The sequence below is a fragment of the Gamsiella multidivaricata genome, assembly GCF_025024155.1.
Source record: "Gamsiella multidivaricata strain RSA 2152 chromosome Unknown BC939scaffold_2, whole genome shotgun sequence".
NCBI lineage: Eukaryota > Fungi > Mortierellomycota > Mortierellomycetes > Mortierellales > Mortierellaceae > Gamsiella > Gamsiella multidivaricata.
Genome location: NW_026251710.1, coordinates 661,021 through 675,974, shown reverse-complemented (window position 1 = coordinate 675,974; position 14,954 = coordinate 661,021). Strand labels below are relative to the sequence as shown.

The following is a 14,954-nucleotide window of genomic DNA, read 5'->3' as shown; positions in this document are numbered from 1 at the left end:
GAGGGCAAAGTGGTAGTTAGGTACACGTGGAAGCACAATAATGGTGATGATCGCGCACAACTGCCTCTTGCTCGGAACGAGCGCGAGTGGATTCGGTGTATGGTGGATGAGGGTCATGATTGGTGCTCTCTGTCGAGCAGGGTCATACCCGATGAACAGAGCCTGCAAGCGATAAGAGAGTTAACTTGTGTCCTGTTTCCAGACACAGGTTAAACAGCTCATTCTTTTGCTAACTTCTACATCTGATGCCTTTGTTCATACCATGTAGATGGAGGATGCGGCCGATGGTCGTTCCAAAGGAGTTGTGTCTGGCAGCCTATTTATCAACACCGACCATGTTCGACAAGCACTCTACAGAAAAAAAAGGATGGATTATCAGAAGGACAAGGATGTTGTCAAGAGCGTCAAGCTTTGGTTCAGAGAGATAGAGGATAAGGGTGGAAAGACCATGTTTGTTGAGGATGCAACATTGACAGGATTCGCGTATGGGTGGTGTACAAAATTTCAGTTGAAAGTAATGTGATACATGCTCTACATTGAGTATACACACTGGCTCCTCCTCAGTCATGCGAGATTACTCACCATGGCCTTTTCCTTCGTCGTTCCAGGTCATTCCCGAAAACACCACTATCTACTGCATGGACTCGACTCACAAGACGGCAAAGGACATCACGCCGATCGAAGAGGGCAGCAAGATTTACAACTCAGTGTACTTGATCACGCTACTCGTCAAGGACAAGGACGTCCATCAAGGAATCCCTGTCGCCTTCATGGCGTGCAAGTCCGAATCCCGGTATGTATTTACTTTGTTTCTGTATCATGCCCGTTGTGGCGCGTCATTCTTTCATGCAGTTGACTGAACATGTCTTTACTTTTGCACCTTTGCACACATTAGATATCCCATCATTCGGTGGTTGGACTGGCTAAAGAACGAATGTGGTTTGAAAACGGATGCATTCATGGTGGACTGTGCCGAGGCCGAGTCTCATGCCATTGGGACTGTTTTTCCTGAAGCAAGGATCCACTTTTGCGATTTTCATGTCGGTCAGCTCTGGGAGAAACAGTTGGTCAAGTTCTCGGTAGGTATCTTCTTCCCTCTTATGGCCTGATGCCATGCGGCATGCTTGAACAATATTCTGGATGACCTAACATAGTACCAGTGTTGCATTCATTCACACAGGAAGAACGGAGGAAGCAGATGCGGCCCCTTTTGAACGAGGTTCGCAGAGCCAGATCACCCGAGTTGCAGCAGACACTCTGGGCCAAGTTCAAAGAGCTTTATTCGGGCGCATCGTCAGTGATCGATTATATTCAGAAGAACTGGTTCAATAAGGAGGGAAGACTGGAGAAATGGGCGTTATTTCACAGGGAGGTGAAGTGCACCTCAATTTCTTTCCATGTCAATCATCACGACTACCACCGGTTGACTCATATATCTGTTTCATTTATTTCTTCTTATTTTTCATTAGGATGGACAAGTTGTCACGACCAACAATTGGATAGAGTCGTGGCATGCTCGTTTGAAGGGCGATCATCTTGGTCGCGATCGGAATCTCCGTGTCGATCGGCTTGTTTATTTGCTGCAGGATCGAGTAGATAGAGAGTTTCGATTCGCATATCTCAAGAGCAAGAGAGGCTTCCAACCCATACCCTGGAGAAAGGGGGACGTGGAGAGGAAACAGAAAGCAGACAAGGTTTCGTTCGACGAGGCACAACGCAAGATTGATTACAACAGAGACCAGCCCTGCGATGATGGACGCTTACGGGTATGGCTTCACCAACCATTTTGCGTTCGAGCACCGTTCCAAGTTCGCCTGCCTTAGCCAAATGTTACTTACAGTGGGGTATACTTTAACTTCCCCTTCTTGTGTAGATCTCCATTCAGTCATTTGACCCCGACACTCCAGACAGGTATTATATCCTTGTTGTCATCGCCAGATCCGGGCAACTCCTCTCATGTTCATGCCTCGACTTCACCAAGCGTGAACCCCTTCCGTGCAAGCACATTTTTCTTGCTGAGCGTGTGTTTCATGACCTTTGGCTCAGTCGCTTTCTTCGCCCGTCTGTGTCGGCCGATATCATCGAGGACCGGACAGTCGACTTCAACGATGGTTCCAACGACAACATCAACAATGATAACATGCGCAACAACAATGACACGGGCATCTTCGAGCAAGACTCGCTCAGAGACCAACTAGCAGTGCTTAACCCAAAAGTTTACACCCAACTCGAATACGAGAGGGCCAGGAGGGAGGAGGAAGAAAGACACCGGCGGAAGGAGCAGAGGAAGAGAGACTTTGAGGATGCAGAGCAAGAGCTCTGTAACAATGGGCGCACGATTGTCGAACTGATGAATAAGAAGCAGTGGCCTCCTCCAAGGCTTTAGTGCATCAACTAAGAGACCTGCTCAATAAATGATGCCTTATTTCCCTTCATTCTTTTTTAGCTAGTCGTAGTCCGATTCACGCGATCCCAACGTCGGAGATGACGGAGGGTAGATCTACGGCGTGTACATGCTTCGTCACGTGCATGGATCGATCTATTAACACTTCCTTATACCATGATGCATCCAACCTGGTCGCCAGGTTAATCGCGCATCAGGACACTATGGGGTTCCCTCGACTACTCTCAATCTTTTACTGCACCTTCCACCCTATTCAAGGGCCAAAGGTGCTCTACGAGGTACCAGAGGGATCGATCCTTTCAAAGTCTTCGCCTCTTGTTGACTTCGACTCCATCTCCGAGTACCTTATTCCCAAGGTCGAGCTGTGCTCAAAGCTCGTTACCATTTCGACCCCGACTTGCAAGGTCATTGGATTTCCCGTCAACCTCGAGCACAAGAAGTTTCAGCGGAATGCGCTCATGTTTAACTTGGCGTTTGTCTTTGATAAGGACGCCGAGACATCCTCCTACGAGCCCGTTGTCAGGAAAATGGCTCGCGTCTTGAAGGCGTTGGAGAAGGAGAGTGAGTTCTTGAGTCGACAAACACGACTAGCGATGATGGGCAGTGGATCATTGGTGAACGCGACTCTCCCAGCAATCGCTCCTTCGACACCGGCAACAGTCGCTTCAACTGCAAATAGCTTCCATGCGGCTAACGTTGCGTCAGGTAAAGCCGCGGCAGTTGGAACCTCCATGACCGAGCTGATCCAATCAAACAACGGTAACAGCGGCAATGGCATCCTGGAAATGGTAACAGAATCGGCTGCCAGCTTTTCTAGCACAGATGCAAACGGAACCACCACAGCACTAGGACAACCGCAAACTATCAATGGCACCTCGCTGTCTTCCTCTTTTTTAACCTCCAGTGGCCTCTCAGTGCCTATGGAATCGGCTTCACCTATACCAGTTCCACAAACGACACAGCAGGGAACAAGCACGATCACTTCCAATGGAATCGTCTCCTCGCCACCGTCCATAACCAACAGCAGCATCACATTGGTCTTGACGGCGCCACCATCATCGTCGCCTTTTCCACAATCAAAACTATATTCAGTATCCAACTCGAATAGTGCCACTAGCGCTGCAAACGGAGTTTCATCTGCGACGACAGCACAGAAGGGCATGCCATCACCGTCGTCTCTGCTTGCGGAAGAGCAAGCCGACGGGAGCGGGATGCAGAACCTGATCGAGCAATTGATCGAGGACCTTAACAGCTATTGTGAATGTCAAATCCCTATCGGTAAGCCTGTAGCCTGGCATGACGTACAACCCCTTGAATATCAATGGCTCTATCTTATTTGCGTTATCATTATGATTTTCCTGTATCTAGATTCTGCAAACACAATCAACTTGAAATTATTTCCGACATATCCAAATCCAGCGCCGGTATACGATTACCAGGTTCCAATCTCCACTGTCAATCTGGAGGCGCTCGCGGACGTCAATTGGGATATGACAATGCAGCGGATCACAGTGTATATAAACGGCGTTAACTCTGTGAAGCGAATCGCAGAGTATGCCGACGTAGAAACCGCCTTGGCAAGAATGTGCATGCAACATCTCCTGTATGTGCAGCAGCGTTTGAATTTAATCTCTGTGCATATGTGGCTATCGTTTGTTAGTTGAGTAACGTGAACTAGACTTTTTTTTTTGTCCGCATGCTTTAGGTATTACGGATGCATCATCATGGTGGACTTATTCCAATTTAAGAACATCTACGCCGTCAAGCTGGAGATGATGCGTTTGACGGAAGATGTGGCTCTGCAGAACGAGTGCGTCTCTTATGTGACATTGCCAGGTAATGCGCCGATAACCGCCTTTGTTATGTCTGAAGTGTTGTTTAAATTATTAAAGTCTAAATTGTTAGCTTCGTCTTATGCCTTATAGATATGCACGCCCCCTCATTCGCAAAGATCTTTTCGCTTTATTGTTCACTGCAATACGGCGTTGTGTTACAGGACTGGATTGAGCAGAATCAAATTGCAGACTACAACATTGATGTCCGGTAACTACCCTCAGAACTACACGTAGGAGGCGCTTTTTGAAAAGCTAAATAGGCCTTTCGACTAAACCAAAGGGATGGTTTTCTCTCATCCTAGACGATTTATCTCGTTCGGTGTTATCAAAGGATTCCTGTATAGGGTGCACAAGTATCCTATCTTGGACTACCACGACCCAGCAAGCGCATTGGGCATCAACTCCGCATCATCCAATTCTAAGTCAATAGAAACATCCGCAACTAGTCCGGCCTCAGCAGTTGCAGTGTCAACGCCTTCAGCCACAGCAGGCAATGCGACCGCTATCACAAGCAGACCTGGAACACCATCAACAATGGCCTCCGTAAAGAAAACGTACGGTGATTCTATGGCACCAAATAACCAGGGCCTGCATTATCAAAACCACCACTCAAATGAGCATCCTGCAGCTTCTGTCGCAATACCCCCAGCTCTCAAAAAGTAAGCGAAGAAATTTGATCATCTCATACAGGCTCGAGCACGTACGTCTTCATGACCGCTGATCGTCTTTTCTCTGTTACTCCTTCGAGAGGCTATTGAATGGCGGGCACCATTATGATGAACTATGCACAATGTTTGGCTGCAGTGTAAGACAAATGGACGAAATCCTCGCCTCCGACACCCGTGTGAAGTTCATTTACCGCTGAGAAGCAATAAAAAATGGACAAAGGCACATGATTTGTGTTTCCATGCTACTTTCCTGTGGTTAAGTATATTCAACACTTTTTCAAATCGGCGCATGTTGGTTCAGCAAATGGACTGTCTGTCCGAAATGACGACGAATTTGGACGAGATGATCGCTTTATTCCTGCGTAGAGTCGCTTTTAAATCGAGTGTTTAAAAAAGAACTAGACGGTCTTTTTTTTTAACGGAGACGACGGGCCTCACGCTCGGACTCCATAAGGCAGAGGATATCGCCTAAATGAAAATAGTGGAGAGTAACAAAGGCAGATGATTAGATGAGATCATTGTGCTATTGGATGTGTAGCCGAAGGCCGGTGTCCTGAAACAAACTCCATGAAATGTGTCAGCCCGGATAGCACTCAACCTAAATTATCCTGATGAAACAGAGGTCTTGTTGAGGAGAAAGATGCCGATCTAGCGATGTACGTCGATCCCGAAAACGATAATATTCCATGGCGTGACAGCGGTCCCGAACACGATTGCCACCACGCCATAGCTGAGCGTTGTAAATGCTGCTGAAATCGGCGATCCACGATAACGAGTCGAATTCAAAATATATATTCCAATAAAGCCTCAAAGGTCATGCCCTGCCACGAGTCAGCATAGCAGAAAGAGCAAATTAGACACATACCCTCACGGACGGGACCCTTGACGTTACGGATAACGTTGCGGATAGAGCTGGGGTTGGAGGGATCCTCCTGCAACTCGACCTTGACCTGGGTGACACCACCGCGGGAGCCGGTACGACCGAGAACCTTGGTGACTTTGGCGTGCTTGACAGGGGTCTTATCCTGGAGTGATGAAAAGTGGTTGGTGGCGAGATGGATGTTAGAGATCACACCTCTTTCTCAAGACACTGATTAAGTAATAGGTGTGCGCCTTGAAAAGTCCGCTGTCCCTCTTTCCTAACGAGCAGTCCATGTTGCGTTCAGTGTCGTCGGCGTACTCCTTGTAATGGCTCAAGTTCGATTGTAGCGTTAAATACGGATCGGCGCAAAAGAGTTTTGATGATCTCGCACACATCATCAGATTCAGATCTCCAGCAAACTGCTTCTTTGTATTTTGATTGCAGAGTGGTGAATAAAATCCGGCATAGCTTCCCCTTAGCTTCTGTTACTGATCCTTTGACTCCTCGCTTCAAATCGAGCGTCATCAGTAAACAAGAGATTCTTGTCATCGCTGATAAGTGTTGGGCGTGGTGTTGGATGTCGAATGTCGATGATGATGCAGCACCGTTGTATTGAATGCAATGGATATGTCGACCGATGGATGGGTGCCTCGAGCCATGATTATGATTGATACATCCACTCCCTTAAATGAGTACCATTGTTGAAAATTGATCAAAGAAAGAGGAAGAGCACTCCACAGCATCGCAAGGCATAATAATGTCAAATAAGGTTTTGACCCTTAATCATCCTTCTCGCAAAGAACGAGATGCCAGAAAATGAGTATAGCTCATCATTTGGATGGACACATATAGCCATGTCGACGAATTGTCCACGGACGATCAAAGGCATCACCCATGAGCAGCGATACCAGCTGTGTTTGAAGAAGCAAGAATGTCCAGGCATGAAACAAGCAGAGCTGGCCGCCTGGTTCAAGGCAAAGTATTCGTTTTCGATCAGCCAACCCACTATATCGCATTCTCTCAAAACGAGTGCAGAGACCCTTGCTCGAGGCCTATCAATACCAGGAATTGAGTCCACACGTGTCCGGAATAGACCTGTTCGACATCCTAAACTGGAGATGGCCATCTATCAGTGGGTCAAGTCACAGCAGCAATTGCACCAACAGCAAGCGAACATAATACGCCAGTTCCCAGGGAGTGTGGGAGCGCCTGATGGCAGTTTTGGATCCGAAGCAGCGGCATCGGAGATGTTAATGGAGGCGATCACTGGCCCAGTATTGATGCGGGAGGCGAAAAGGATTGCGAAAGAGATGAATATTGACGATACCGTGTTTTGTCCAGGATGGCTATCACGGTTCAAGGCGCGGTATGGTCTCAAATCGAGCCGTGCCAGCACTCGTTCACAGACCGATGAGTTGTCTTCATCAGACAATTCGAGCACGATCCCCAGCAAACTCCCGTCTTCCTCACTCAGTCCAATGTCGCCAGCGCCAAGTCCGAGCACCTCTATTGGGAATATCCTGGACCAGGATACTATTTCGTCCGTTGAAGTGAGACCATCGATTGCAGTACCTTCCAACATCAATAGCGCACACGACTCAATACAACAGTTACTGAGGTCGCGCGATTCTTTGACATCAACTATGAATGGAGTCGAAGATGGGTCGTCGCTAGAATCTTCTTCAGTATCAACTGCAGATCAACGTTCATTACAGCAGCAACCGCCTCCACAACAACATCCACAGCAACGGCGGCAGAAGAGGCCTTCAAACGAAGATACATTGGATTGTCGGCGCCATCGGAGACATCCTTATCAGCCCCCACCGCAAGTACACAATTCCCAACAGCAACCCCATAATCAGTCGCTTATGACGTCTCTCCAGCCTTCAACCCAGATTTCATCCATGCCTCCGTCATCAACGACCCCCCATCTGGATTTCCTTCACTCTATACCCATATCGCCGCCCACGAACCCTTTCCAGCATACCCTTCCGACATCTTCGTCTTTGCCGTCGTCGCCAATGCTGCATAGCCAAGTCCTCCTCTCACAACCATGTAGCGAGACATCTTTACTGGACCACACCCCACCCTCAGAGGTGGTCCTTGGTGGTCCTACTTCAGCTCAATCTTTCCAGGACGCTCAAAGGCTAGTATTTCAGCTGAGACAATATGTAGGGCTACACCTACAAGACCCTTCGATTGCACTGCAGAGTATAGAGGCCTTAGAACGCGAACTGGAACCCATGCGGACGCGAGAGTCTATAACAATCGCTGAAATGGACTAATAACAGCAATAAAACGATTGTTCAGTTGAATTTGTCGTTTGTTGCTGGACGAGTGAGAGGAATGATGATCTTTGTTGGCAGTAGGGCATGGGATTCAAGGAGGAGCCTGTTATGCTGGTCCATGAAGGTCAACTTGCTATATATTGTTCGGTGCTGCGCCCAACGTTGTCCCGCAACCTTAAAAAAATAAAAAGGGCGATGGCATCATCCAATGCTAAAAGCTGCAACAGTGGCAAAGAGTCCCTGACGGCTTTGAATGCTAGTTATGATGAAATCGCAGAAGAGGCAGCCACTGAGGGTCTTCAATTACCCCAATTGCCACTCATAAGGTGTCGATAAAAAAAAAAATTATATTTGTGTATTGAGGCCCTTGTGCTTAAAGCTTCTTTCATTTCGTTTTGATTCCATACTAGCTATAGCCTCGTGTGTGGACGTCCATGAGCGCTGCTGCATAACTTCCCATGTCGGAGATTAATCCCACAAGGTCAAAAGAAGCGGTTGACCATTGGTTAGACTGTCCATATAGAACCAAGTCTTTACTAGTTGACATCTCGATGAACGTCCAAGTATACATCTTTCGTCATGAAAGCATTTTCAAATTTGTTGTGTAGCTTCTCGAGATCGTCCGAAAGATCTCTGAACGCGTTAAATGGGATTTTTCCCTTGGCTTCCGGTCATGCCTTGGGTTGAAAGCTCTGGCCGTGAAAGATCAATCTCCAAGAATTTGCATTGTACAGTGGCCTACAAACACTACGTGATTCCTGAACATCGTACACATGCTGCGAATATCGCCTGTTGGACGCCTCAACGCTCGATAACTAAATTAGTATGCGTCTTCGATGACGAACTCCTTCCAGACACCGTGGCTTTTCCTTCAGCCACGACACGAGCTGCGAGCCCTGTATATTTCATCGAAAGCCCTGCGCTTAGTCGTTGCCAGGGATTCCTATGGAGAGAAATGGATGTATAAGTGTAATGTAACGGCTTTTAGTCAACACACGGCCTTCATGTCCGCCTTATCACCTCTAAGATGACTTGAATTTACGAAATAAATCACGAATCAAAAATGCATATACAGTGAGGATAAGGCGTGAAGGAAAAAAGATGTGCAAAAAGCGAGCTTTTCTCGCTAAAGGCGTTGTGCCTGGACTGATTGTAGAACTTTGAACTCGTATCCAAACAAAGATAACAACCTTGCACCGGCCGCGCCTTTTTTGAGCGGCGACGCGATAGCATACTACTCTCAGGCACATGTGGTCCACTCTGACGCGTTTGAGTAGCGTTTCGCTGTCAGGCTTGTGGGACAGTCTACTCCTAGGCATGGTGAAGGGGTCTAGGTAACAACTTGGAAAAGGAGGTCCTCAAACTCGACGCGTCCGATGTTGGCGCCAATGGACGGTATATAATCAAGGTTAGGCTGAAAAGCGATGGTGTCGACACAAACTGCACGCGACTCGCTGCTGAAATACTAAAAAAAATTATGGCGCGCCCATGACGTGGAGGTGTGGGAAGGCGGTGAGTCGCGGGAGTAGAGGTGCACCAATAAAGAAACTATTACATGTGGAGGTATCGGGCTGGAGCAGGCTATTACCATTATGGCCTGCTTGCACCGCCATGTATACATTGTTCATTCATCCATATTCGGATAGTTGCACGCGAGAAAGAGAGCGAGAAAGATGTCGATGGGTGGGTGTTGCTATACCCTAATGCTATCATAATAATATATTTTTAAGAGTTGGGAGGTCTCACTTGTTGTCAGTTAGGTCTACTTTCAGCTATCCTCTTCTTCGCCTCTTCCTTCCTTCCCTCACCCTCATCACCCCTCATCCCTTCCTTTCTTGCTCATTCAGATTCCATTCTTATTCATTATTCTTATTTTATTCGTCCCTCTCTCGCTTGGTCCCTCTCAGCCCTCACGCCTGTCTATCAACACCAAGTCGCAACGAGTGCCTAGACCCACTTGATCATGTACTGGCGATTTGGACATCAGAATGCCTCAGTAATCGACCATCTGCTCGAGAGCGGCAATGTCTCGCTCGAGGAACTGCTCGAGCAAGATGACCTGATCCAGGAGTGCAAGGCACAGAACCCAAAACTCATTGAATAGTAAGTGCCCTCCTGCCTCTCCTCACGCTTCGCACCTTTCCTTTGGCTCGTCTGTCGATATCGTTCTTTTCGCTCTTTCTGGGAAGAGGGACGAAGCAGGATGCTTGCTCATATTGCAGAAGTGTGCCGTGGTCAATGCAAAAAGCGCAGCTGCTTGTCTCCGTGAAATCAACATCAGCAGCATTGCTAAGTGGCACCTCCATTTAACTACGACCTCATTGGATCGAGCGAGGGACAAGCGGGACAAGAATCACATCAACTGGGCTGCAGTTTGATATCATGGGCAGTGTTTTTATCTAACTTTTGTTTTCCTGTTTGTGGTTTGCAATCTGCTTTCTATCAGCCTGCGTGACCCGAAGGTCCTTCAACAGCTGCTGAGTTATATCACGAGCGATGACCTTGAAGATCGTGCACGGTTCAAGTAAGGGCATCTTTGGGGGATAAATACTCAATTTTCATGTGGGACACATAACGTGTATTATCTTCTATTGTGGCGATGACAGGAAACCAACGGTAATGCGACTCTCATGGATCAGAAAGGACCTTCAGGATGGTATCTGGGAGCCATTTAACCATTGGAAAGATGTCAGGAGAAAAGGCAGGATGGAATCATGATGATACAAGGAATGACGGCGATCAACTCTAATGAACATGTTAAGGGAAGACTCGCTCCTGGAAGAGGATAAACAAGGGGCGCGACGCCTTTAACGGGAAACAGAGGCACTCCCTTTCTTCACGGTTGCTGCCCGAAAGAGGACCAATGCAGAAAACCACTGCATTGATAATTAGTGATAAACAAGACCGTGCTTTTAACAATCCTACCGCGCCTTCCACCCCCACCCCCTTTTTTTTTTCTCTTCCCTTGTCCGGTTTGTCGATAGATACCCTTTTATTGCCTGCGAAGTCATTGCCTGCGAGGTCTGGGGGATTTTTGAATCGGCTCTATCCAACATTGATATACTTGTCAAGTTTTGGGAGTTTCTGGATCGACCCCCTCCCTTGAACCCGGTCCAGGCCAGCTACTTTGCCAAAGTCATTGGCGTGTTTTTGATGAAGAAGACGAGCGAGGTAATTACCAGAAAGCAAATGGAGGAATTTTTTTCCAAACTTGTAAGTGTCGGTCATTGAAGTTATCTGACCTTTCGATTCTACATTGCTACCACGTAGATGCTGGAATTCATCAAGTCGCAACCTGAGGTGGTACCAAAACTATTGCTTCACATGTCCACATCTGCAATCATGGATCTACTGCTCAAAATTATCAGTATGGAGGAATCACCCGAGGGCAAAGGAACTGTTCAGGTGCGCGAAAAGTACAATCGGACTCTTGGAGCTGGAGACGGCTCGCACTATATTTGAGGTCAACGTGTTAATTAACACGCACACTGCTATAAACTCTATGCGATTGAAACAACAATAGTGGTTAAGCGAACAAGGGCTCATGCCATGGCTCGTGAATCGATTGGACCCCAACTTTGATACAGAGGTACGAATGCAATTGCATGGCGTATCACGGAAAGCAGCTACACATATCTTCGTTGTTAAAAGTACCTAACAATTGCGCTACATGATCGAACTGAAATAGGTGCATTCGATTGCTTCGCAAGTCCTGCTGGATATTATCGCCATTTCACAGTCCTCACATCCTGAGCAGCCTTCAATTGGAACCAACGTGCTGATTGACGAGCTGAAAAGCGAGGTACTCGTTTCTCAGCTCGTTGGATTTATGCTCGACAGGGATGCACCTTATTCTTCTTCCACCCTTATCAGCGGTGTTACCATCTTCATCGAGCTCATCCGGAGAAACAACAGGTGCGTTGCATAGCATTCGATCATCAGTTAGTATACGCAGCAGGATTCAGAATGTTGCTGACCATCCAGTTCTTCAACATGCTCTTTTATGCACTAGTGATTATGACGTCGAGCCCCTTCCTCCAGGTTCTACAGAGCCTGTGCGCGAAGCAGTGGATCTCAGTGACTTGCTCAAGGTCTTGGCCTCAAGGATTGAAGACTTCAAGAACTTGCTCAATGTACCGCGGTCAGTTGTAAGTGCCCTCCAACGAAACATCATCAGATGCTTGCTAGATTATGTCCACTTGCAGACTTTCTTGACTGACAAACTATTATATTCCTGCATTATAGACGGGGCCGATTGACACCTCAATCGGAAAACAAACACCTCTTGGTTTTGAGAGATTGAAAATCTGCGAGCTGTTTGCAGAATTGCTTCATTGTTCCAATATGGCTGTGTTGAACTCGAGGCCTATCATTTCTGTTTCGCCTGATGGAACTGTCAAGGTCCCGACCGTTTCAATCAACTGTGTGGCACAGGAGCCTACGGAGGGATTGAATGGAAAGATGGTCGATACGGATGAGAAGGAGAACGGCAAAGTCGAACAGAACCGTGGTCGCATGTCCGCTGAGACTCAAAACGGCACTTCCACACTAACAGGATCATCTGGCAATGACTTGGCAGCCACAAATGGAGATCTGGCAACGCCCATGGCCTCACCGCCACTTCGGCCTGCGACAGCAACCCTAACTAGTTCGACCATCGCCGCGCTCACGACCAACCATACCCAGGACGACGTGTTGATTCCAGTGGGCGATTTCTTGAAGCTTCAGTTCGTGGATTATCGCATCATTCCGACCTGTTTCGACTTGTTTTTCCAGTTTCCCTGGAACAACTTCTTGCACACCGTGGTTTATGACATGGTACACCAGGTGTTTCATCGACCCATGGGTGATATTGGACGACCAGATGTTGATGGAAGTTACATACCACCAAAATCGGACGTGGACATCACAGAAGGATGGAATAGGAGGCTTACAATCTCGATCTTCAAAGATGGCCAGCTCACTAAGCGAATCACCGATGCCCAGCGGCTCAATGACTACGAATGGTGAGTCACATTGTCCTAGTTGATGCGAGTAGTCAAGCGCTATTACAATAGTTACTTATCTCTGAACGTCATATCAATTATCTAATAGTGCTCAACCAAAGGGTGTTCGTCTTGGATACATGGGACACTTGACTTATATCGCGGACGAGACCGTCAAGCTGCTAGAGCTGTACTCGCAAACGACTCTGTTTCCCACTTTGTACGAGTACATCGATTTGGAGGATTGGTGGAACTACGTCTCAAAAATCCTCAAGGAAACCAAGGAGCGCGACGCACAAGTCCTAGGAGGCACTCGTCCTAACGTGATTGAGAGTCACAAGTCTGGCCTTGATGACGGGAATGATGATGACTATATGGATGACAACGATGATGAATACGGCAGTGGAAATGACTTCTTGGGTGGTGGCAGTGGTACTGGCCATGAAGGCGATGTTGCCAGTGATCAGGTAGGTCTACAACATTGCCATCGCTATACTAAAACTCTTGGGTGGTTGTCAAGATACAGCGGTTGCTCACAAGACACCTTCTCTTCCTTTGATAATAGTTTGCACGATATCTCTGCCAGCAGATTACCAACAATCTGCCTGACAAGTTTGGATCGTCCGATGAGGACGAGGATGACGAGGACGGCAACTGGATCGGAGAGTATGGTGCCGAAAACGAATTTGATATGCGCCGCACCGGAGCCCCCGATGTTATGGGCGATCCGTTCGGAACCAGCCATGGTATGGTCTTTGACAGCGACGACGAGGAGGGCGTCGATGAAGAGACCTGGAATGCACCTGTAAGTATATCTCTTTACATCCTGTTTTATTCTCGTCAAAGCATCGCTTGACTCTAATATGACAATATCGTTTCTATATTGTTCGCAGTGGCCAAACATGATTGCTGAGAATAAGACAGCCGAGCAAAGTTCAGCGACACAGCTCAGTGCGAATTTGACGGAGTCATCTGAGAGATCGCAGAGTGATTCAGCCGGTATGAAGATGGCTCCTCCTCCTGATGAGGAGAGTAATGAGAAGGACATTGCTACCGCTTTACCGGATGTCGGCACAGCACCGGAAGAATCTAGACAGGATACGAAGGGATCCGCTGTTGCTATCCCTGCGACTCAACACCCAACAAGCACCACGCCACCGCTCACTACCGCAAATAGCGCCGCAACTACAACAGACAAACAGGATACCCATGACCATGGCGAACCGAGCGAAATCACGGTGCTTGTCTCGTCATCTTCAACCTCAAGCCCTGCTGCTGTGAATGAAGTTGAAGGCAATGTCTTGACGCAGGATGTCCAACAAATCCAGATGCCCTATACTGAGGTATCAGCGAGAGGTTCTAACAGCCTGGACCTGCAGCCTGTTGCTCTTGCACCCGAAGTTCAGGAAACGCCCGTTATCAAGGGAACTTTGGGAGAGGAAGACAAGGATTCGTCAACTTCCACGGTGTCCTCAGCACCATTACTTTCCTCGGACAGCAGCAGCGCAAATTCAATATCTTCCACTGCTGTTGAACCGCCATCGACCCCTGCCTCGTCTTTGTCATCTGCGGATCTTTTCTCAGCACATGAGCCGGAGTCAGTGCCCGTGGAGATGGAGGTCGTTCACCTGGCGAACCCTAGTGAACCAAAACTTGTGAAAACCTCCTCGGTCGACAGTGCGCCTCAGAGCCAGAGTAATCTGGAAATTGATACGAGGAATGTCAAAGACGACAACGAGGTGACAAAGGTTCAAGAGAGAGTCGGGGCGCTAGACCTTGAGAAGCGAGGATAATCATGGAGGACATCGTCTGTTAAATTTGTCATCATTAATTCAAGCGCCCATTGCATTGATCAAAAAGAACTAAATACTGAAGCCATAACGCCAATATATTGCTAAAACATTTGCACATT

At 47.7% G+C, this 14,954-nt stretch overlaps 4 protein-coding genes across 4 annotated transcripts; 3 read left to right on the top strand and 1 right to left on the bottom strand.

Moving 5' to 3' along the window:
* Positions 1-1,298: 1,298 nt before the first annotated feature.
* On the top strand, positions 1,299-1,895 carry BC939DRAFT_435383 (uncharacterized protein; the record flags this gene model as incomplete). The annotated part of the gene is given in 4 exon segments (XM_051553487.1): positions 1,299-1,373; positions 1,386-1,388; positions 1,470-1,766; positions 1,874-1,895. Coding segments are annotated over 3 exon segments (169 nt in total), but the record flags the coding sequence as incomplete, so codon positions are not given.
* Positions 1,896-2,558: 663 nt separating this feature from the next.
* Positions 2,559-5,587, top strand: BC939DRAFT_102861 (nitrogen permease regulator 2-domain-containing protein). Its single transcript, XM_051549848.1, has 6 exons — positions 2,559-3,682; positions 3,773-4,007; positions 4,110-4,240; positions 4,330-4,447; positions 4,542-4,898; positions 4,990-5,587. Exons 1-6 carry the CDS (start codon positions 2,608-2,610, stop codon positions 5,102-5,104), a joined length of 2,031 nt encoding a protein of 676 aa, XP_051417540.1. The 5' UTR covers positions 2,559-2,607; the 3' UTR covers positions 5,105-5,587.
* On the bottom strand, positions 5,323-6,318 carry BC939DRAFT_498477 (ribosomal protein S28e-domain-containing protein; the record flags this gene model as incomplete). Its single annotated transcript, XM_051559822.1, has 3 exons — positions 5,323-5,375; positions 5,773-5,932; positions 6,259-6,318. The coding sequence occupies 3 exons, from the start codon at positions 6,316-6,318 to the stop codon at positions 5,323-5,325; spliced, it is 273 nt and encodes a 90-aa protein (XP_051417539.1).
* Positions 6,319-9,773: 3,455 nt separating this feature from the next.
* Positions 9,774-14,953, top strand: BC939DRAFT_435372 (SIT4 phosphatase-associated protein-domain-containing protein). The gene is made up of 11 exons (XM_051553486.1): positions 9,774-10,160; positions 10,504-10,581; positions 11,042-11,228; positions 11,328-11,462; positions 11,581-11,646; positions 11,746-11,972; positions 12,070-12,205; positions 12,303-13,063; positions 13,152-13,509; positions 13,608-13,847; positions 13,936-14,953. Exons 1-11 carry the CDS (start codon positions 10,021-10,023, stop codon positions 14,833-14,835), a joined length of 3,228 nt encoding a protein of 1,075 aa, XP_051417538.1. The 5' UTR covers positions 9,774-10,020; the 3' UTR covers positions 14,836-14,953.
* The last annotated feature ends 1 nt before the right edge of the window (position 14,954 follows it).

Bases quoted from the DNA above. Each gene is read 5' to 3' on its own strand.
- BC939DRAFT_102861 (XM_051549848.1), top strand. From the start codon at position 2,608: ATGGGGTTCCCTCGACTACTCTCAATCTTTTACTGCACCTTCCACCCT. The intron at 4,008-4,109 runs GTATGTGCAGCA...CGCATGCTTTAG, and splicing joins ATGTGCATGCAACATCTCCT to GTATTACGGATGCATCATCA. The intron at 4,899-4,989 runs GTAAGCGAAGAA...CTCCTTCGAGAG, and splicing joins ATACCCCCAGCTCTCAAAAA to GCTATTGAATGGCGGGCACC.
- BC939DRAFT_435372 (XM_051553486.1), top strand. From the start codon at position 10,021: ATGTACTGGCGATTTGGACATCAGAATGCCTCAGTAATCGACCATCTG. The intron at 11,229-11,327 runs GTAATTACCAGA...GCTACCACGTAG, and splicing joins TGATGAAGAAGACGAGCGAG to ATGCTGGAATTCATCAAGTC. The intron at 13,064-13,151 runs GTGAGTCACATT...ATTATCTAATAG, and splicing joins CGGCTCAATGACTACGAATG to TGCTCAACCAAAGGGTGTTC.